This window comes from Ammospiza caudacuta, chromosome 6 (genome assembly GCF_027887145.1).
Source record: "Ammospiza caudacuta isolate bAmmCau1 chromosome 6, bAmmCau1.pri, whole genome shotgun sequence".
Taxonomy (NCBI): domain Eukaryota; kingdom Metazoa; phylum Chordata; class Aves; order Passeriformes; family Passerellidae; genus Ammospiza; species Ammospiza caudacuta.
The window spans coordinates 56316193-56340375 of NC_080598.1; the positions used below are offsets into that span (position 1 = coordinate 56316193).

The 24183-nt window shown below is 39.3% G+C and overlaps 1 protein-coding gene across 5 annotated transcripts in view; it reads right to left on the bottom strand.

Moving 5' to 3' along the window:
* PPP1R13B (protein phosphatase 1 regulatory subunit 13B) overlaps positions 1-20199 on the bottom strand; it is a 69606-nt gene extending 49407 nt beyond the window's left edge. For 4 of the 5 annotated variants that reach the window (XM_058806225.1, XM_058806224.1, XM_058806228.1 and 1 more), the window contains exon 1: positions 6468-6702. In XM_058806225.1, the coding sequence (XP_058662208.1) occupies positions 6468-6593 (126 nt within the window). In that variant the 5' untranslated portion in view covers positions 6594-6702. Of the gene's footprint in view, positions 1-6467; positions 6703-19954 lie in introns of those variants that run through there. The other variant, XM_058806226.1, reaches the window with a different exon arrangement.
* Between the last annotated feature and the right edge of the window lie 3984 nt (positions 20200-24183).

The window sequence follows — 24183 nt, forward strand, 5'->3', positions numbered from 1 at the left end:
AAACAATGATTTTTTCTCTGTGCTATTACTCTTATGACTCAAATTTAGAATGCCTACGTGACATTAATAGTAGAGCAGATAACAGAGAAATTTTTGAAAAACTTTTGTCAATTTAAGAATTATCAATCCAGAATTATCCAATTATATGACTGAAATTTAAAAATATGCCGGATATTTAATATGGCTAAAGACACATATTACTCTTTAGTCATATTAGAATCTCACTTTGCTTTTTTTTTCAACCTTAAACCAGCCTAGAACTTTCACTGTGTAAATGAACAAGAAAAAACCAAACAAAAAACTCCTCCTCTTTCTAGCAGATCACTGAACAGACATTTCAAATACAAGGCTGACACACAATGAATTTAAAGTACAAAACAATTTCTGATAGAAATGCCAACTTCAATCCTTCTGTTTCACAGGAACTGGAAAACATTATCTTCTCACCATGCATTTTCCTCTAACAAAGAGTTCCAAAACATTCTTTGATGATCTTGCAGTGCTTTGCCATTTCAGAGCTTTTAGCGGTGCCTGAAACTCCGAGATGAGAACAATCAGTGAAGACAGGGCTTGTTCCAAGTTAATTTCTCCAGAATAGCAGAGACCTCAGCATGTCCCAAGAATTTTAACAACTTTTGTCCTTGATTTTGCTAACTCAGGAGTCCCAGGAGTTTGCTACAATAGAGTTTTAAGTGGAAATTCCAAACCCGTATCTTACTGAAATGTCCTAGTCCCCTCAATCAAATAAGAACTTTGAGTAAGAGTAAGAATTTCAGCTACTAGAAAAATTATAGAATGGGAGGCAAGCAAAATGTGAATTCTTACAAAAATCATCCCTTTGGTGATGAGATATATTAATATGCACAACTTTGCATGTAGAATAGTCAGAAAAAAAGTTACAAGTTACCAATTTTCTCATGCAAGTTTGCTTGCCTGGGATTCATGCTATTATATGAAACTTCCATCAGCTACAGTTGTAGAAGTTGTAGTTGTACATTTCAAGCATTAAAGCAGAGTTTTCATTTTTGTTGCAGTAGGAACACAGCCATTTTTATGATTACAGACTTAATTAGGTAAAACTTTAGGCAATTACATTAAGAAAACCCACAGACTATGAAATTATAACCACAGAGCTGTTTGGATTAAAGCCATCTAAAGATCCTTTCTTGACTGAAGTCACAAGTATTTCTTTATAATATTGGGATTTCAGAAGAAACAAATCCCAAATAAACTCTGCTGTTATTATGTGGAAACCCCAGAAAAATAGTAGTAAGATTAAACAATTTAACTTCTCTGTATTAATAAGAAACATTTCAAATCCATCTAACCAACAAGTTATTCACCAGCATGCTTTTTTCCAATAATTATTTATCTTCAGAATAAAGCTGTTATTTTTAAAAATAAGTCTGCTGAAGAATTTTTTGCAGTATGCTTGTGAGCCTTAATTCAAATTAAAGCATCAGGACATACAGCAAATTTATTATCAATTACTGTGGTTTTCACCAGAAGATTTCTTGACTCTAACATCTTCTTGTATCTGTTCCCATATATGGGATGAGAAATTACTGCAATCAATTTCCATATTTCTAAACAGCTTTCCTCACATCCTACTCACATTCAAGCTGTGTAAACTTAAGAGTTCAGGACAAAATTTAAAGCCCAGTGATGCTTTTGACTGTATTAGTAAAATTCACAAAGGCAGTGCAACCAACAGACTTCAGCTTGCACAGAATAAAAAAAATGAGCAAAATTTTCTGCCAAAATGTAGACTTGTGAAACCAATAGTTTCTTACTACACTTTCAAATCTGAAGCCAACTGCCTCCATATGGCCTGCAAAAGAATCCACAAAACTGGGAGTGAATCTCAGACACAAAAAATGTAAAGTATTAAGCTATGGGCTACTACCAAAAATAAAAACCATAAATTTTACTATTGGTAAACTCTAGCATTCATGCAGTTACTCAAAAATATGAACAAGGTCACATTATTTAGGGTCAACACTTTTGATTTTGATCAAATCTGAAAAGTTCATGTTGCCTAAATGTACTTCAATATATTTATCTCACAAAAGTGGCTTTTTTTGCATCAGCTCATATGCTAGTTACAATTATTTGCTATTTTGCTATCACTGGGGAAAAAAAAATCCATGTTGAGATCCACCTTCATCATGCTCTGCACTAGACAAGCTGCCCACAGAAAGCACAACCAGGAGCTTGTCAGACAATAGTTGTGCATAAAATTACTTCTCTTGCTGAAGCACAGGAATAATTTTAATTAAGTATTTAACTCCTCTTTTAGAAATGTAATGTATAGAGTTTAAAAATTCTTATAAAAATGTAGGGAAATCTTGTTTAGGGCCTGCATGTTGTAAAGGCTTAAGGAACTGACAGAACCACAGAGATTTCCTCTCAGGATTTCCAGGATTGTTGCCTTTGCCCCATTCATGAGCTGCCATATGCAACAGTAGGTGGTCAACAGGACTCAGGCTATTACTACTTAGACCTACCTGATACTTATTTGCTGAGGGGATACTTTGGACACTTTCTGTTCTTTGACAGAAAAAGAGCTACAGCATCATTGCAGATCTGCAGCCTGAAGCCCCTTATTCCTGCAGGGCAGGGAAATAAATCCCCATTTTTGCTAAAGGAAGGAGACAGCAACTATCATCTGCAGGACAGATCCACAAACTGTTAAATGAAAGGTTCACAGCAGCAACATGAAAGACTGCCAGAGCTCTAGGAAAACAATACCTACTGAAAACAAAGCAACCAAGGGTTCACTTGTGTAAACAATGAAAACAACCCACAGACTGCAGGCTGTGAGAAGCAAGATATCAACAGGACTAAAAAAACCAACTGACCTAACAAATGTTAAGTTTCTAGCATCTGCCTGGGACAGAAGAGTGACATCACTTAGGCATTATAATCCTGTATCAGATTTTAGACTACATTTTGCTATACAAGAAGTCAGAGTCAATCCATGGGAGTGAACCAATGCCAGATCTCCAGACATTATCTTTAGAGAAACCATTTGTTATTTGTTAAAACATTGAAATGCCTTGCTTTAGATTCGGACAGCTCTGCTAAAACCAAGTGAGAGCTGAGATTTACACAAAATTTAAAAGGTGGGCAGTGAAGTTGTGGCTATAGCAGGGGAAAATGAGTATAGCTTAAAAGGGACAAACGAAAAAAAACAGAGATTGCATTACATATCACACTGCTATTTTAGAAGAGTATCTGTCCAAGTGCAATATTTATCATCATCAGCTAAAGCAACAAAGCCTGAAGTTAGAGAAATCTATAAAACATGCCTCTTGTGATGTTTTCTAGTGGGAAATATAATTTGGCACTTGCTACAGAATGAGTTCAACATCCCTGCATCATATTATCTTTTGGCTTGATTCCTAAATCGCTACATCTGGAGGAACAGCAAGAGATCTTGTTGCTGCTCCTTGACGCAAATAATTCTAGCCAAGGACTGTCAAGACACCGGTTAGCACGTAGGGACTTTGGAGCACAGGGATCATTCTAGGTACACTAACAAGTTCTGCCTGATAACATTTCTCCATCAGGCAACACAGATTAAAAATGGATTTTTATTCTCCCCAAAACAAGGCTCTGAAATTTTGCTTTCTTTCACTGTTTAAAAGACAGTGTGCCATATGCCATCTTTTCACAATATACGCAATTATTATTCAAAGGTGGAAGCTGGAGACTCTTCCTGAAAGATTAGAGCAGAAAATCTTTCAGGAAGCAAGAATCAGTTGATGCTTACAATGTTCATGATGGTTCAATACTTAAGTTCTCACCTTGCAAATTAGCATTATATGAGTCCTTACAGGATTATTGCATATGGGCCCTATCAACCAAGAGCAGAGGACTCATGTTTAAATCAAGCAGCTCTGAAGAAGTTCCAGAGTTTTTTTTTATACTTGCTGTCTTCATTAAGGATACTCTGTCTTCTGGAATATTTTTTTACAGTGAATCTTCAAATGACAAACCTCATCTAGTACCACCTGCCTAATTTCAATGAGATTTATCTAAAACAGCTTGAAACAAACCAATAAAATCAGCTGTCAAAATTTTATGCTGATGAATTAAAAGTAAAAAAAAAAATATTCTAATCTATTTAAGAAACTAGCAAATAGCCCAGCAATATATAACAAAGGATTTTGGAAGTTGATAAGGCCTCATACAGTTGATAATTCTCATATAAATATGAGAATTCCTTAAATAAGGCCTATAAATATGAAAATTCCTTAAATAATGGATTCCCACTAAACTCTCAGAACACTGCAGCAGTTGCTGCATTTGCAAATGCACAAAATATTACTAATACACAGGAAAGGTCAGAAGGACGGAGGACAGCAAGTCTCCAGATCAAAACAAGGCTGCAGTAGTGCAGTTATCTTTCCAATTGTCCATGAAGTCCACCAGCTCTATTTAATAAAATATGAACATGATGCTCATACTTCACTGTTCTTCACATCTTCAGGTCAGGCTCCTCCAAACCAAACGGTTCAGAGCTATGTGGGGACCCCCAGTACAAGGTCAGGAGTGGCCTCAGAGCACCTCAGAAAAGGAGGGAGGAATCACTGTGGCACTACAACTGCATCTCACTGCACATCCCACACATCACCTGCTTCTGATGTTCAGAGATCTGAATCTTTCACATCTGACAGGGTAACCAGGATGCCCCACCTCAAATGCATCACAAGCTTGCTAAAACAGTCCTAAAGTACAAGCTGCCCATTCCATTCCATCAGCTGATGAGATATGAATAACATGTTAAAAATACTCCTAAATATTTTATTCTCCAAATCATTAAGAAAGATGTGCCTGAAGAACAACACAACCATAGTGCTGTAAAATTCACAGTACACACGGGTGAAGTGGCAATAAATTAAAACCAAAACTAAACGAATTCAAGATGACTCAGCTTCAGAGATCCTTTTATTACATAATAATCTCAGCTGGAAAGTCAGGGAAAAAAAAAAGTTGTGTTCACTAAAATGAAATGTTTAAAAAAAAATAAACCCACCCAAACCAAAGAACCACACACAAATGGAAACAAAAAAATGCCCCACTTGCAAACCCAAACCAGAAAAAAAACACACACAAAAACCCCTGAACCCCAAACTCCACACACAAGGACACCCTCCACCAAGACGTGAGAACCAGATGATAGATAAGAAAGACAAAAAATTGAGTATTTTACTTTTATTAGGTGGGGATATGGAGCAAAGTCCCATTCAAGTTTTTTTGCACATTGGAAATGGCAACACTGCAATTTACTTAGAAAGAAAGCTCAGTCTGACAGCACCAGGCAAAGGTGAAGAGCAGAGCTCAGTGTGAGGGTTTGAGTCAATTTTCCTGAAAGAAAACAATCTTAAAAATCCGCATTTAACACAAGTGTCCCATTGAATTTGCAGCATAGAACCAAATGTTCTCAAATTATTAAAAATATTTTGGCCAAGGTTAAGGACAGGGAGGTGCTGATGTTTCTACAGTCTTGTGTTTGACCTTGTCAACAGCTACAGCAAAGTCATCAAAAATCCACTGAATTCCAGAAAAGCCTGACCTACCTACTGCATTGAAAAATAATCCCATGGAAAAAGCATAGGATACAAAGCCAGGCATTTGTATCTTTTCTTTTACAAACTGTTCAACAAAATATGAAAAAGACACCCCATCAAACCAAAACATCTAAACCACAAACCAAAACAAAACCAATCAACATGGTATTTTTACTAAAGATCATGCTTTTTGTCAAATAATCAAGGTGATTTGCAGCAGTGATGATAATTTTATCATTTTACAAACAAGGAACAATTTCTACAAAAATCTGGAGAGACACAACCGTATGTAGTGTTGTAAATGGAACTAGCACTATTCTTTCTTCTTTATTTTCAATAGTGTGAATGCAGAAAGTACTACCACAGCTTTCTTCCACTAAGCAGGAAGTATTAATAAAATACTGATTGTTTAGTGCATTGCTTTCAGGGAATACCAGCCATTCACTCTCAGATGTAAAGATGTTATCTGGCTTGGTAAAAAATAGTAAATGAAAAGTGAATACATCCTTGGGGATTCAACAGGCAAACCAGCAGAATTTTCCTCCCATCAGAGTGGAATGACTCTTTCCAAAACATTTCTTTACTTTTAAGGTGGCAGATTTAAAAATTAAAAGCTGTTGTTTTATACTCAGAAGTCCACTTTGGCTGAATCAAAAACTAATAATAATAAATCAAGCTATGCAAGGTAAAAATAAAAATTTCAGGCGTTTTATACTCATATGAGGCAAAAATTCCTGATGTTCAAGTAAAAATCTCACTCACACACACACACACCCACTCTCTCACTCTCACACTCTAATCCATTATAAAGAGTCACTGTTTGGTTTTACTAAAAGAAATTCAAAACTGCTTAAGATTACAGCAAATAAACAAAAAACAATGTTGTCCCACCTTCTTTTTTATAATTCTGTCCTTGGTCCGCTGTTTAGATTTAAGTCCAGTCTTTTTTGGTAGCCAAGATTTCCCTTTTGATGCTTTTACAATATTCTGAAGAACCATCCTTAAAATATTCTTCATGTGGACAGTTGTAAATAGCAGTGAATATAAAAATAATGTGTAAAGCTAAAACCTAATAACAGTTTCTGTGCAACAACTACAGTGAAAAACTACTTAAATGGAGTATTTTTGGTCTACTGGCACATGAATTCAGGCAGCAATGACGAGCACTGATAAGATGTTCTAAAGAAACAAGACAGGCCACAGCTGTGACAGGAACAAGATAGGCTGGATCAAGTTTCACCTAATTAGGCAAGGTTGCAGTACGGGAGTTCTGCTATCCTCTCATTGTGCAATAGTAGACTTTGTTGCTATTATAATAACGACAAACAGTAAGTATTTATCTTAAATAAATTTACATGTAAGCCTCTGACTGTCTCAAAAGACATAGAAGTGATTTTCCTGCTGAAGAGGCAATGAAGGAGGAGAAGTTCTAAGAGCAAATGATCCTAACAATTGTCAAAAGACATTTCCATGACACATTTTTTTAAATCAAAAATATTTGAAGCGGAACAACCAGCTTAAAAACAACACCACCATATATTTATACCTAAAAATATGACAGTTCAGGCACTACTCCATTCTTGGCAAAGTCTGTCTTCTTGCTGGACATAACTCAAGCAGCAGAGAATATACTGTAAACTGTTTCTGACTGTCCCATCATGTCAAGGGACAGCAAATGTTGATCGTCCTTCCTGTCAGCACCACACAGGATCGGGCGTGGGGAACAGGCAGTGCCACAGCACCAGCAGGGCTTTCAGCCCTTACTCTGCAACTGCAGGAGCAAAGCACAATTCTGCAGCCTGATCCTTCCCTTCCTAGAGCAAATGGAGAGAGGAGGGACCCAGGGGTAAAACCAAACCAAAGTCAAACCCAAACAAGCTGACCCGCACTATGAAACATCAGCAGAACCATCTCTCTCAGAGCTAGGAGCCACATTTTGGGTAGGACACTGCACACCAACTGCAAGAACAGACAAGTATGGAGCTCCCAACTTTGCTGTGAGCCACAACATTTTTACTTTACCCTTCCCTACCAGCAGCAGCAGAGCAGGCAAAGCTAATGACAGACTTCATTTGATGTGCTTTGACATTCAGAATCAGGACTGTCCCTCCATAATGCATTGTGTCACTAACAAAAACATTCTGATCCCATGCAGTATTCTTCCTTCCTGCACAACAAACATGTACCATGTTGAGAGATTTATTGAGAGTGTCATTGGTAGAATAGTGTCAGATGTTTAAAATGCTGCAACTTAAAAATATTAACCTGTTAGCAACTAAGAACATTTTAAATAAATGAGAAACTCAAGGTTATTTTTTAAAAGGGAAGGGTTGTTTTGCTTTAGGAAGGATGGAAAAAATCTAATCTGGTTGTTCTCCAAAACCAGATTGTATCTTGATCTGCCAGAAAAACAAACTATCACATGAATAAATATTTGAGAGGAAAAGCTGGGCCTGTTTTAAGACATACTGTGCCATTCTTTCAACCATGGCTATGGTCTGAATTCTTCTAAACTGCCCCCCAAATTTATAAAAGCCTTACTTAGGAAGGCAAGACAGACATGCAGAACAGCAGCACACGGGAGGATCAAACACTAAAGCCTGTCATACCTATTGGATAACTGGATTCTTTCAAAAGAAGAATAGGAACTAAAATAAACATGTGTCACTGAATTTCCCTTTCATCCTGTCGTTCCCTCCTGAAATAACTGAAAACATCTGTGTGTAATTTGTTAAATCAGATAAATAATAAAACCAATACAAACACAGAGTAGTCCCCTGTGTTCTATGAAAGTACCATCTCCCCACTGAGTACCTGATCCAGTGCAGGCATTTGGCTGCTTTAGAACTCTTACTGACAGACAGGTAAATACAAATCTAGGCTATATGGAGAGAGACAAGAATACCAGTCTCTGGTTGCTTTATGTGTATCAGCCTCAAAATCCTGAATTAAAGAAAGAAGGGGATTTTCCTCACTAAAATTTCAAGAAGTTTTGAATGTTCTATATGAAGGAGGTAAGATAAATGCACTATTTCACTGACATAAGCTGTTTTCCTACATTAAATGCAAAAAAATCCCATTTAAGATCCAAGAAGTCTTGCTCTGTATGACAAAGCTCATATGTAGCAAATCTATATACCTGCAGACTATGTAAATCACTCAGCAGGAAAGTAATTGCAGCCTGTGATCCCACTAAAGTACCACAATATTAACACACTCATGATCTCTGAAAACTGCACAGAATGATGGAGGAAAAAAGGATATAAAGGAAAAATTAAAAAATCTAATTCTCTGAAATGTATACAACTTTGCATCAAACGCTTGTACAAAATGGAGAACGATTGAATATGAAGCTAGAGGTGAAAACTGCTAGGTGTGAGCAGCTAAGGACACTTAGAGAAGCAATGAACAAGTAAGAAGAAAAGCAAGTTCAGAAGGAATATAACACCATACTGCATGCAGGGTAGCAATAACTTAAATTAAGGCTTATTTGTTTTAATAACTTCTGTGTCACTTTGCCAGCCTATTTTACTCTTTGACTATTGTCACTTCTCTCCTCTTGCTATATTGTAAATGCTGAAAGTGCAAATGTACAATTTATTTAAACATGCTTAACTACAAATATGCATGATTGCACCAAGGCTTTCTAAGCTAAGCTCTTCCATATTTGTGGAAAATTAATCTAAACAGACACCTTAATATTACGTACAGATTAAAATTAACTTCTTATCATTTGCATCCAAGACTAAAAACCCAAACACCTTGGGGTTTTTTCTATGTATTCTCTTTCTACAGTAGGACCAAGCAAAAATCCATGGATCATACTGGGAAAACAAACAAACTTAAAAACAAAACCCATCAGCAATAACAACAAAATCAGTATTTTCACAGATAAATTAATAACACTTAATGAGACAGGTACCTAGGTTTACATATCACTTCAACTTCAGTAAACTGACAACCAAGTCTATGCATTTCTTGAGCCTATTGCAAGAGGTAAAATCATGATGTTCCACTACAAACAACTGTACACTCAGTAACATACAGAGAGAATGAGTTTTGGAGTTTTTCCCTTTTCCCATATGAGGCTGGAATGAATGGAAGGGATTTTACAATCTGCTCTCCAAAAGATGTTAGAAACACAGTGGCACCTCTAAGCCCACAGGAAACCAGACTGTCTATCCCATTATTGCTTCTGCTACTGATATATAAAAACATACAAATCTACATGAAAACATCCATATTTTTGCTTTCTTTCACATATTTGAACACATCTTGTCTCATAAGAAAACTGCACTAATTGACAAGAAGAATCACTGAAAGACTTTGGTCCCCACTTCAGGAAGACAAATTCAGAGACATCAGAACAGCCATCCCTGAGCACTGGAAGAAAGGAGGCTGTTGAAACCTCAGTGCTTGAAAAATTTCTAAATCATTGGAGAGATAAGAAAAAGCTGACCAAAAGCTTTTTCCTGCTCAGCAAAGATAAAGGCAACTAAGTGCAGGCTCCAGATCAAGCTTTCTTGTAATTTTGTGTCAAAGCCTCTCAGTTCTTCAGAACTGAGCAGTATTTGGGAGCTTCAGATGGAGGGGGGAAGGGAGCAGCAGCAAATGGGGGTAATCCAGTAATGCCTTGAAGACTCAAATCACAAAGATTTGTCAGGTTGAATGTTATAAAACACCCAGAAACACAAAAATCCCATATTAGAAACACTGTACAGTAAATCCTCTGGTGCAGTGTGTCTTTTATGTCCCTTAAAGTGCTTTTTCAGGTTATAATTTTGAAGCAAAAACACAAGAATTCCTCTATCAAAATATTCTAGAGGTTGATACTCATGAAAGAGGATCCAATTCAAAAGTACTTTGTTTAGCTGAAAATGATCAAAACTAAAATACCTGATATATAAATTAAATTATTCCAATGTAACTATTTAATTGGATTTTAAAATCACATTGGAGTAAATAGAATTTAAACTGATTTAACCTCCTTCACAACTTTACCTCCTGTCACTTTGACAAAAACAAATACTATTGCTCTCCACCATCTGGGGTGAGGGGAAAAGGTAAAAATAAAGTACTGCAGCCAGGAATCTGGCAGGAAGAGAACACTGCAAACAAGACTTGAAATATATTTGTTTGAGTGTAAAGCCTGGATATGTATAGCACCTTCCCATATCCAACCAGCCCTTGCGGAAGTGTTAATAAATAACAATAAAATGACAGCTACACTGTACTATTAGTAGAGCAAAAAAACTATTCAGAAAATGGGCTGAAAAGATTTCCAAGTGGCATGGGCTGGAATAGACTCACATCCATGTGATATGGTTTTAAAATAATTGCATTGAACCTGACATGATTTAGAAGTGTAAGGGAGGTCAAGCATTCCAGATCTTTTTTCCACAATCAGAAGTATGTGATTCAGACTTGCAGCTAAAATGGACTGAAACTTAGATGACTTGGGACAATAAAACAGTACATTAGGAAATTAAGCATCAGGCATGCTGAGACATTCAGAGCTGCATGCAGAGATGAAGCTGCACACAGAGAAGAGTTTCACAGTTTATTTTTACAAGACACTGTTTCAAGAACTCAGCCATCTCCCAAAACATACCTAGAGTCCAATGTTTGCCTGAACAGTAATTAACCCATTCACTAGCCTGAAAAATCATTCAAAATTTCCATTCCAAGAACTTGCATTTTAAATACACAGCAGCAAAATCTAACCACTCCTCTGTGGTTAGCAGCTTTAACACTAAGAACCAGGTTTGACTGCTTTGCCTCATATATTTGAATAAGTTAGGTAGCTAACATACCCATGTAGTATAAAAACCATCTTGTAGGATTTGTAAGCAATGGCTTCACAGATGCTTTCTCAGATGCCCAGACAAGTTAGTTAAGCTGTCAGTGGGTAACAGTTTCAGTCAAATAACCACTGGTAACTGTTTAAACTTGTTTGGGATTCTAGTTTCCTATGCTGTCCATACCATCACATGGTTTATGCCCTGGCTATCACATTATCCTCTCTGTGAAACATTAACAGCCTGCCAACCATCTTACAGACATCAATTATACCATAACAATGTGAAAATATCCTCTCCTCACATTTTATGTCTCCAAAGGAAGTGACTGAGATATCAGTAACATTTATTAAAGACATGACAATGTTTGGGATTTAAGTAATTTGAAAACCCCTCTGTCTACGTAGAATAAATTCAGGACAGATTTTGACCACCACCCTAGTTAAGATTTCAGAAAATAGTCAGATATGCTTTCTGAAGCATGTTTGTTATAAAGTAGTAAGCATGGGGGTAAGAAAATAAAAAGTTGAATTATGTTGAAAGTACCATTAGTATGTTGAAAGTATCATCTGCAGAGCAGCAATAAGAATACCAACAGGTGCACGACTGTCTTGAAACATAAATTAGACAAATTGCATTAGGAAACAGGATTAAAAAAGGATTTTCTCATGCAAAAATGCACTCAAAGTATGTCTTCTCAACTTAAACTGTACCTGTTACTGTAAACTAAGACTTTACCCAGCTTCTTAGAGAAACTAAAAAAAAAAAAAAAAAAAAAAAAAAAATATTAAGCAGGTAAGGCTGTACTTAATGGCTGTGGTAAACCTTGCCAGGCTCAAAGCACTGTTTCTTTCCCTTTAAACACCAGAGAGCAATGCAGGCAAGACTTTGCTCCATATGTTAATGCAGCTCTGTCTACTTTTTTCATCTGATACAGGAACTCTCAACAATTCTCTGCTATTCACCTTAGTAGGTCTGGACAGACACATTCTGGATTTAAGGAGAACAAGGCTCACTGGTCCCCCAGTGTCCAACTGGCTCCCAAGAGATTAGAACACAGAATTAATTCAGATGCCAGTCAATGCATTGTGCTGATGAGCATGGGATTTGGGACTGGAGAGACTCTCCTAGATGAGCCTGGCAGAGACCTTAGAAACTCACTGTTTACTTGTTCTGACTTCAGAGAGCAGGGAAGTTATGTTGTTTGCCATTTTGGACATAGATCTAGGTGCTTTTGGTAGGAATTCATCTCCCCATCCATATTCATTCACCACCATGGAGTAATTTCAAGCTACGAGATCCAAACCTAAACTGATAAAACTGATTGCATCCTTCCTGCAATCCACACACTCCTGCCCTTTCTTGGGCTGGTTCCAGGGCTTATCTGACCCTGCACGGAGTCAGTTTCAGTGTGCTCAGATGGCAGAGAAGTATCCTGGCAGGGGAAAAAGGAAACAAAGGAATAAAAAAAAGTAAAGGCAAACAACTTCCTGCTGAGTTTGCAAACAGCTCAGCACAGAAAGAGATAAATACCAGAGAGAGCCAATACAAGGGAGGGGGCAGCAGGGATGCAGGACTTCAGCAACCCCTGCAGTTGCATCCATTTCATCTACACAAAACTGAAGCCTCCAATTCTTCCCCCATTCTCAATTTATAAACAAAAGTTTAATCATGCAAACACTGAAATCCTTTTGTCAAACAGACATAAGGACACATGGGTTAAATACAGTGTCTGCAACATATGCAAGTTTAGATGAGATTGCTTCCTGCTGCAGTTGAAATTCCTTAAATAAAGTATTTTATAGCTACACTCTTCACACATAAATAGAATTCTGCTACTAAGCAAAGCAGTGAACTGGAAACTAAAAAATCTTAATTGTACTTCCACTAGCAAAGAACTGGGCTAGAATACACTATGAATCTAGAGAATAAGGAAATAATGGGCAGAAATCAGAAGGAATGCACTACTGCAAAGTGAGGGGTGGAAAATGATGATAGACTAGCAACTGCCAGGTAAATTTTATTGGTTTTCCATTTTTTTTTGTGTCCCAACTTTATACTTGTTTCTCAAGATTTCCTCAAAGACCACATATTTTACCACAAAACCAATATCCTATACTTTTCCCCATTTCAGAGAAAATGTAAAGTGTTACTGGATATGCAATAAAGATGTGGAAAGTGGTGAAACCATAACTTATCTCTGAAGTAACAACGTTACTGCACTTCAGTTTCACCTCACTGCTCTCCTCACCTGCTCAAAATACATTGCCTGGGGTAGAGCTCCACAATAACCTAAACTGAATAAATAAAAACACTTGAAGAGAGAGATTCCACTTGGCTGGTATCAATCCCCTTCTCTGGTATCAATCTTAGCCAAGCAGTGAGCTCCCTCCTGTACCAACATGGATAAGACAACAGTCAGTGCAACACACACATGTACACGGATACATTTATGCACACATGTACACAAATCTCTTCAATTCCCTTTGGATGCAGCTATTGATAGGTGTTCAGTGAGCTGGCTGGGTTTGCTGAGACGAGCAGGGCAGTCCATGCACAGCCAGTGGTGGGGATGGGCAGCAGGGAAGAGGAAGCAGCCTCTTCCAGAGCTGCAGGAAATGGTTAACCCAGCTCATCCCCACTGGGAAACCTCAGCCCAGAAAGGAATTCAGCTGCTCCAACATCCTGCACCACAGTGACAGATAAACCTGCTCTCCAGCACAGGTACCTGCTTCCAAGCATGATCTAAGAAAAATAACAGGGTGACCTAAAATCCAGGTAAGTCACTGAAATTTGGAGTTCAAACCATTTTTTGTTCCTCCACTAAGCAGTTCATATTCTTGCTGGTCCTTTGAGTTATTACAGAATTTATGCTTTGTCCTCCAGGTACCATTGTTGCCTTTGACACACAAATCTGCTTCTGAAGGATGGTGTCTATTATTGCACAATATAATTCTATTATTGTCTGTCATAAAAAAATTGCTTGCAGAACCTCAAAACATTGAGCACACTCCACTGATAAATTGCCTAACACATTCAGGATTATTACATGCTTTTAAGTTTAATAGATGATAATGGCAGATTTCCCAACTCCCAGAAAAATGTACCAGCCTGAAGTGTTAAAATTCTTATCTCAGAATATTTGTTTATTTAAAAATCTTACCACAATTTAAGAACAAATGAGACACTAGATTCAAGGCTGACAGAAAAACTGTTCATAAATGCAGAAAGATTTCAAAGATATTTCGGATCACGTAATAAAATAATTTTTCAATTTAAGAAAAAATTTTATCATCTCCTTTTGCTGGGGTCTGATACAAACCCAGGAATAAACCTCCTATATCCCAGGCTAGCACATTCATTTTAGAGGTTAAGTATTTTGAGCTATCTTGTGCTAGTAATTAATGTATGGTAATATTAAGCTTTTAATTTAGACAAACACATAAGACTTGTAAATTCCACCAGCGAGTCATGAGGGAAAGGGAACAAGATGCCTTCCCCCCTCTCCCCAAATCAGGCAATAATTTGTTTCCTTCTTCAAACCTCTATTCCCAGCAAAGATTTTTTATTTTTAAAGATGCCTATAGTTTACAAAGACAAAAAAAAAAATCAACCCCCCCCCCAGACATTTAAGAAGATAATAAACATGAGCACTGGTTGTAATTCCAAGCACTAGATTTCAAATTCTTTACAAAAAAGCACCACCTTTTTTCTGTCTATGGGCAGCTCTTGGCATAATGGGGGCTGCTCCACAGCTGTATGCATCTAAATATAAATATCTGAATTAGCAAGGTTTTTTTAAATAATGTATTTCATATGAAACTTGGCTTTGTTAGAAAAATCAATCTGGTGGAATGGAATTTTGTTGTCAAACAAATAGTTATTTTCTCTGAAGTCTGCAATGGACAACAAAGTCATCTATGTTAACACATGAGAGAGCATCCTTTCCCTCAATTTCTCATCCATTTCACAGACCCACACATATCTAATAAATACATTTAAATATTCTATTATCAGACTAGCATGTGTATAGTACATTTGTTGACATGGTGAAGCTGATGAACTTATTTTTACCACAGAATAGGCCATATTCTGTCAACCTAAAAAAATAGTGACATGATCCAAAAAAACATGAAATGGCCTTTAAGCTTTGTTGCAATAAATAACTCCATTAATAATGGCTGATAAACATGCAAATTATTCTCTACAGTCAGTTCAGATTTATTCAGCAAACCAGGATATCAGTATTGCTGAGAACTTGGCTGAATTAACAGTTCTGAATTAATCACAATATATTTTATCTCCATATCACTGAAAATTGCTCATATTAAAATAATGAAAATTCATAATATTGATTTAACTGTATTAAAATGACACATCTTCCTCTACAATGTTTAATTATATCAGTAGCAACCTTCCTTTGGAAAGAGAACAGGGGACACTGATTTAAGAATATTTTGGTTTTAAATTATAAGCAATATAATAAACAATGCCCACTTTGGACTTTTTGGGAAATGTTTTAGACTGAACACAGGACAAGTGTATACTCATTTTAAAACAACCAAAGGACAAAAAGTCCACCAAACCCCCCACTTTTTCTTAATTCACCAGCTTAATTGAAAAATAACTCCTGAGGATATCCATCTTTGCTTTCTATTTTATCATAGTATTCATCTTCATAGCTCAGGAGCTTCTGTATAAATTCTCTAGTCTAACAAAATGTGCATTAGTCACGGGTATCTTCAGAGAGGACTTGCAGTGTCCCACAAAATTAACTAGAAAAATAAATGAATAAACCCATTAAACACTCCAGACCTTTCACAAGTACCTGATCCTACACAAGGATGTGTCCAGCAACTCTAACCTCACACAAAGTCCTTAAAGCTCCCCTAGATGCTTTCCAAAATGTGAATGCTGGCTGCAGCCTCACTGATTTACCCAGTGAGGTGGTGGAGTCATCATCCCTTGAAGAATTCAAAAAAAGACTGGATGTGGCACTTGCTGCCATGATCTAGTTGAACAGTTAGAACATCGGCTGGACTTGATGATCTTATAGGTCTCTTCCAGCCTTGAACTTCTGTGATTCTGTGATTCTGTGTGATATTCATGAATTAAAGGCAAACCCAGAAAAGCTCTGCTAGGAGAACATGCAATACCAACTCTGCCTCCTCGAAGATTCAACCATCACAATTTCTTACACAGCACCCACCAGCACCTGTCTTGTCATGTTATTGATGTTACATGAACTCTACACAGTTCTTCAGTGTGGTGTTACCTGCTCACATGCTGGGAAAGAATTATACCCAAAATTAAGGCAAAAAGAGGAAAGTGTCACACAAACATATTAGTTCCTTATTGCATTGCATTTCTTTGTAAGTGGGAAAACTGTGCTCCTCATAAGTGACTTTTTCTTGTGTGCACCCTTGTGCCCAAGAGAAATGCTAATACTTGACAGAAGAGGTAATTCTGGAACTATCATGCAAGAAACAAAAAACATTAATTGCATTATTTAAGGGAAAGTTTCCAATACTTTCAAACACAAACTCTACAGTACCACAAATAAAAACCTCTCTACTGAGTCAAATAGACAAAAATATACATAACTAAGTTCCTCCAATCATGTTGTAGATTTTGTGGCTGAAAAAGGAGCTTTATCCACAATAATTTTGCAAATAAATGTAACTGTGGTTGTTTTAACCCCAACAATTTCCTCTCTGAAGGGATACCACATAGTCCTATGCTTGCATGCTTTATTCCAAGAATGCAAGAAAGACTAACCTTTGCTTTTCAGAGAAAAAATATCCCTCTAATCAAGGCACACTAATGGGAACAGAGGTGATTTTCAGTGTAGCATCATAAGCTCTCCATACACCTAGCCCTTATCTCCTGAAGGCAATGAAAGGATTTATGATTGATATATCTTGTCAGCAAAGCAAAGGGGGAAAACAACCCCAGGTGAGAAATCTGTAGTCTAAATCATTAATTCTTCTTCAAGCTCAACTGTGTTTAGGACCAAGAACAGTTATTCTGTATTTTTCAGAACCAGAATAAGGAGTATGAAAAAAGATAATGAATAAAATCCTTCCAAGAAAAGGATGCTGAGGAACAGAGTGGGAAGTATCCCACTCACAAAAGAAACTGTAATTGATAAAAACCTCTGAGAAGTAACACTGTTCCCTATGTGAGGGGAGGAAAAAAATCACAATAGACACCAAAGGAGAAAACAGGGACTTCAGATACTATTTCACTCTTATAAATGGTTGTACAAATGTCAAAAAAATTACCAATGCAAAAGTGGCCCAAATCAATTACTACAAGTCTAATAAATGTGAATCTTAAGAAACTACAAAAGTTAAACATTTAGTTTAAACTATGGTGATGAACTGTTGTAACAAGTATGTAAGTCCAGCAGTTATTAAAATTTCTCCTCTTGCTAGTTTATGTTTTTGCTAATTATATAAAAAAGCCCAAACCCCAAAACACCCACAAACAAAAACCCAAGAGGTTTAGGGGGGAAAAAAAAGCTTCCATGACTATGAAGTCAAGGAATTCTCAAGGTAAAAAGTTAGATCACTAACTTTTCCATTCTCAGAATACAAAAAAATGAGTAAAAGCCTTAAACACTTGGTCCAGTTCTACATATGTTCACATTATTTGGATATTATATATTGACGAGTACAGTAAATGGAGTTGGGTTTTTTCACTCTTGTAGCCTAGCTGGGATGAAAAACTGGAAGACTGAAGGCACTGTTACGAGTCCATTTAAATATATATATTTATTTAAATATACATATTCCTGACTGATAGACTGTCCATAACAGCATCTAAAATGGCTTTAGAACAATGAAGCATTTATTATTTCAGGACTTGGACCCAGTAAGCTCTAATCTGCAAGACTACTACTCCTGTAGCAAGGTAATTTGTTTTTATTAAAATTCATCCGTCAGTTAAACATGCTTTGAAGTGTGTTTCAAAAACACAGTAAGAAGTCTGAATCTTCAACCACCCTCCAATAAATATAAACAACCACCACATTTGAACAAGCAAGAAGGTAACACAAGACACTGGCAGAAACATCCAAATAGGTAAAAAGAAACTTTCTAAGAAGTCAATCCCTGCACTACCCAAGTTATGACGTTAACCTGAAACCCACACACAGGTTAGTAATGGGAAGCAAATACGTTTGTTCTGACTTAGCATGTCATTGGCATGCTGGGTTTTCAATAGGAATTTCATGAATGTAAAGCATAACCAAAGCTGAGATGAAGCTGTCACCTTGTTTTTGTTTCTGCATGCTAACATCCATAAGTTCATGGCACAAGTTCTAACTCCATGAACTTTGTTGCTGGTTTCTAACACACCCAGTGCACTGCAATTCTCATCCCTATCAATAAAGTATTTTGGCACCCAGCAGCTGGAAGTTAAAGTGCATATGATGTTAAAAGCTTGTCATAATACCTGGCTATTAAACACTACCTGTGCTCGTCAATCTGAAATTTTACACCCAGTTTGAGCTATTTATTTTCTCCTCTCAGTCACGAAACAAATTTAGAGCAATAAAACCTTGTTAAAGATGTCTTTAATGTTCTCACAGAGAAACATTCTGCTGCAGTGCTTCAGCTGCAAACACTGCACAGGAACTGTAAATAAAAAGCTAATTTCTACTAGAATTAGAGAAAACATGGGAGATAGCCCCTTATATTGGAGTATCTCATAAAGCCACATTTGAGATCAAATAGAGTTTGAAAGAAATCAACAAAAGGAATGTGATTGTTTATTACTCCGTCCTAGAGGATCTTGTCATAAAACGAACAGTCATCAGGAACAACTCTCCTCTGACCACTGCATCAGCCCTCAGCGACAAGGGAGGGAAGCGGGGGGCAGGGACAGGGGTTCTGTCACAGAAGACAGTCAAGGTTGCTTGCAGCGAAAGGAAAGTGTCTGTCTTCGATAAATAAGCGACGGTGTCACAAAAGCGGTGACAGGAACCGAGGAAGGAGCCAGGCTGACACGGCGCTGCCGCCTGCGCTCGCCTGACCCCGGCAGGAGGGCCGGAGCCGCCTGCCCCGGGACGGTTCAGCCCTTCCCCGCACCGGGGCGGCGAGGGATCGGGGTTTGGGTGGAAAACCCCGAAACAAACAGACACACCGCCCGCACACCCACTCACCCAAACACAGCGCACCCCCCACGCCTCACGGCGGGCCTCGGCGGCCGGCAACGACCCGGAGGCGACCCCCGCTCCCCGCCGGGGTGCGTGAGGCGCCGCTCCGCCACAGCCCGGGGGGACGCGGCCTCGACCTGTCACGGCCGGTGCAGCCCCGCGGGTGGAGGGGCGGGGGCAGGTCGTGCCCCTCCACAGCCGGGGTCGGCGGTGACCCGCGGCCCCACCCCCGGCACGGAGCCCGCCGATGTCTCCGCAGCCCCGCAGCCCTCTGTCCCGGCTGGCCCGGGGATGACGGCGGCGCCGCTCACTCCATCCGCCGCCGGCAGCCCCGCAGGAAACGGCGAGGCGTCCCAGCGCCCGGCAGCGCGGCGCCAGGCCGGGGAGCGACGACGTGAACTCTCCCCGTTCTCACTCACCGGCATCATCTCCGCAGCCTTCTCCGCGCGGGGCCCGCTGAGCTGTGCCGGGCCTCTCCTGCTGCTGCCGCTGCCGCTGCCGCCGCCGCCGCCTCTCACCGCGGAGGAAGCCGCGCTCGCCCTGGCGGCTGTGACAGGTGCCTCCCGCGCGCCTCGCTCCGCGCAGCGGGCGGAAGGAAGAGGCGAAGGCGGCGACGGCGGCCGGGCTCCCAACCCCCTTCCTCCTCCTCCGGAGCGCGGCCGCCTCTCCCGCCTCCCTCCCCGGGCGCTTCCTGCTCTGCTCTGCTCTGCTCGGCTCCGCTCCGCCCGCGCCGCCCCGCCACGGGTTAACCCCCGCCACCGCCTCCTTGCCGGGGCGGGGCCGTGCGGGGAGGCGCAGCGGGGCCGCACGTGACCGCGGGGCTGGGCCGGGAATGCGGGACCGGCACCCGCGCCTGCCCCCCGTCCCCGCCGGGACCGTCTCGCTCCCGCAGCGCCGTGCCGGGCGTGAGGCTCGCCACGCCGGTTCTCCTCCGCCCGGCCTCCTCCTCCTCCCGGCGCTCTGCTGCCCTGCCCCCGGGCCGGGCCCCGGCGAGCGCCGCCTCCTCTGGGCGGGCTGCCCGCGGCCCATTGCTCCCGGGCCCGGGCGGTGGAGGAAGGGGCAGCGGCCCCGGGCGCTCTCTGCCCCCGGAATGCGGGGAATGCGGGGCGGCTCCGCCCGGCCCGGCCCCGCCGCTGGAGCGGCCCGCGGCCCGCTGGGCGGTAACACGGGGGTCGGGGGTCTCCCGAGCCTCTGAGCTGAGGTCGCTTCTCGGCAGCTTGTCCTGGTCCGAAACACACCTAGCGTGATGCCTATAGCTTCACCTTCCTTCCACCGTCCCCTCCTTGTGAAATCTGATGTACAAAACTCCGCTTAGCAGCAGGAGGGGAAGGGTATTTTTGTCCTGATGTCAGACTCATGAGATCTGGTCTCGTGTTTGAAAGTAAGGTTCAGTTTCCTTCATTTTCTAGTCTCATTCTGTAGAGTTACAACTGCAAAATGAAAGTTAACAGCTTGGAAGAAGCCAAGCTCATCTAGAAGTCAAAACATCACCATATGTTAGTACTGCAACACATGCGATGTAGACAAATTTCATATTGCTGGGAGTCTTAAATCCTAATCTACAGCATACATGGACCTACCCAGCTCTCCAACTGCTTCTGAAAAATGGCTGGTTTCCAGTCTTTGTTACTTTATTTGCAGAACACCGTGACAGATCTCAGCTAGGAGTGGAAAAAAAATGTTAACTTGGCAAGTTTTTGAGGAGCTTAGATAACATTTGTGTAGGTCTTTGAAGGTAACTGGTAATAGCATAATAATCTCACATTAATGTATGAGCCTGTATGTAAGCATAACCTATTCATGTAAGATTCTGTAACAGATAATTGTGTAAATTATCTTAATTTATACATGCTTAAGATTTCACAGTGTATCCTCAGTGCATTTGCAGGTTCTGGTGTCAGCTTTTTGACAGGTCAAAGCCTCTGCCTCTTCTACTAAAATAGTCCTACAAGGAAAATCTATCAGCATCACAAGTTAGTACTTTGCCAGTTTAATGTTATTTTGCAATAAGTACCAGTTGGAGTGCTACTTGCTGGCAATCACAGCAATATCATCCTCAGGTTCTTGTAGACTGTGATCCCACCTCACACATGGAGCTTTGGAAATAGGTTACTCAAACCCCATACAGAACTCCAAGATCTACTCAGAAGAGCATTAACCCTGCAGCTAGGCTGGCTTGAATAAACAGGCTCTAAAATGCTCACAGTCATCTATCTTAAAAAAAGGAGGGAGTGATTTGTCTTCATCAAATTCATATTGAACTTTAATCAACAAAAAAATAGAAGTGAATAGAAATTTATTTGTCCTCTTACTACTTACAGTAATTCTCATTTTAAAATTAGAAATTCTAAAATTCTAACACCGAGGGATTTGTGCACCTTTTGTCACTTTTGTTCTATAAAAATTAGTCTTTCTCATTGACAAGGTTAATTTTCATTGCCAGTAATTCTCAAACAATGGTCTATAATTTTTTCCAGATATACTTGATAGTTGACATTTCCCTGCATTAAATGAATAATAATAAAAAATAAAATACCATAAATTTTATCCCACTATTACTTTTCCCACTATTGCTGTAACAGCAGGAATGCCTACAAAATGAAAAGTGGGAGAATATGATGTAGACAATTGCTGGGGATGCAGACACTCCTCCATGCAACTCCTCTGCTGGAATAATGGCCTGTAGTATAAAAGTTTGTCATTGTGTTGCTTTTGGCAGATGAAGGTTCAGCCAGTGCAGCAACCAGACAGACTGGATACTGAGGGCTGGGAGGAAATGTCTTCAAAAGGTAGAGTATGTATTTTATATGCAAGTCTGCTCCTACTCCTATTTCTACTTCCCTTGAAAACACCACTTGTCTCAATTCTTTCCATCTCAATTTTTCTATAGAAATGCAGAAATAAAAAATATTAACCAATATTTACCAAGTATAATACTTAAAATTCTACCTGCAGCATGGGGAGTTATTTAACACTTCTCCCACAGAAAAATCTTTTTGGGAACCACTCTCTTAGCAGTCAAGAGACAGAACAGCCTTTATAAAATTTTCTGATTCCAACTTTTAACCAGAAATCTGTTTACTGTGAGCAAAAAAATGGTCACTTATAATAATGTAGATTTTTTTTCCCCATTGTCCATGCATATCCACAGCAAATCCAGTCCAGTTTTGTAGAAGTTATGGTGCTTGGCCCAAGGAGTCAGTGATACCTACAACTCAGTTGCCTTTCTGGGATAACTGAGGTTGCATGAAAGCAGTCAGGATTTGGGGAATGCCTAAGAACATAAGGGAAGAGAATTTGGTTATGGAAGCAGATAAAGCCAGAGGTACTAAATCCAAATTATTTGCTTCCAAATCTGCTTCCTTTGTGAAAGGTGTTCTACTTTTGTTGACCTCTTTCTAAAGGAAATGGTTTGTGCTTATTTGTTGGTGTAAATATAAAAATATGTTATACAAATATCTTTTATTCTTCTCTTGGTTCTTAAAAAAGCTCAGCAATTCTATTAAACTTTACAAATTGAAACCACTGTAGCTTAACACACCTTTTTTTAATTGGTAATACATAAAAAAATGAAGAATTACTGCTTATTGATTATGGTATGGTGAGTTTTTCAGATGTGCAAAAGTTGTATTTAACTAGAAACTGAAATTTGATTGGAATGCATAAACTGTCACTTACTGTTTTGCTAAAACATTTGGAATTTATGAGTACATTGAAAAAAATGACCAAAACATGGTGTGTATTTAACCTAGCTTTATTGGAAAAAGGGATTTTAACTTCTGTTAATAAATTTCCAAGCCTCTTATTTGATCATTTTTCTTAGGACAAGCAGAGAGTCCCAAAGATAAAGGTGGCACATTAATAAAATTTTCAGGAGCACTCCTGCTGCAATTCTGAATGCTACTTGTGTTTTCTAAGTATCTTCTAGCAAGATTTTCAAAGGTAGGTGTTTTTAAAAATTTAAAAACTAATATGTCTGAATCTCTCCTACTTCTTTTCTATGCATAGACAAAAGGAGGAAAATGAGCTTTCCTACCTTCTGAGATCCAAGTGTTCTCCAGTTTTGCATTCACTTGTTAAGATGCTTTTCCAGAGCATAGGAAAATGTTTTCACGCTTTGGAGGTGTCACAGGAAAATATTTTTGAATTAATGTAACACTCTTTTTCTTTTCATGTGGTATTATTTTAAATAACAGATACTGCTATTTATAGCCAGCAACAGTGTCAGAGGTCAAACACTTAGGGTGGGATCCATGTTATCCAACTTGACTAAGGTAGGAATTAGGTGTGTCATTTCAATCACTCACTGAGGCTGCTTCTACAGATAATCAGGATGGGGAGGGGAGAGAGGCAGCTCTGCAGGTAATTCATTCACCTCGAGATACTCATCCCACTATCTAAATCTCCTGCTCTTTGAAGGTGCCTATCTCTGTATTGATTTAGGATGGAGCCTGGATGACTAGCTGTGATTGGGGAGCAGACTTCTGGATGGCTACAGTTCAGATGGGTTCACTCATAACTGGCAGAATAAAATTTCTAAAAATGAGTATGGGTAGGAGCACTGGGGTTTTTTTTTTGCATGTATTTAAAGAAAATTATGTCTCTTTGCTAAATGTATAAGTGAATTACTTTATTACAGAATACAGTT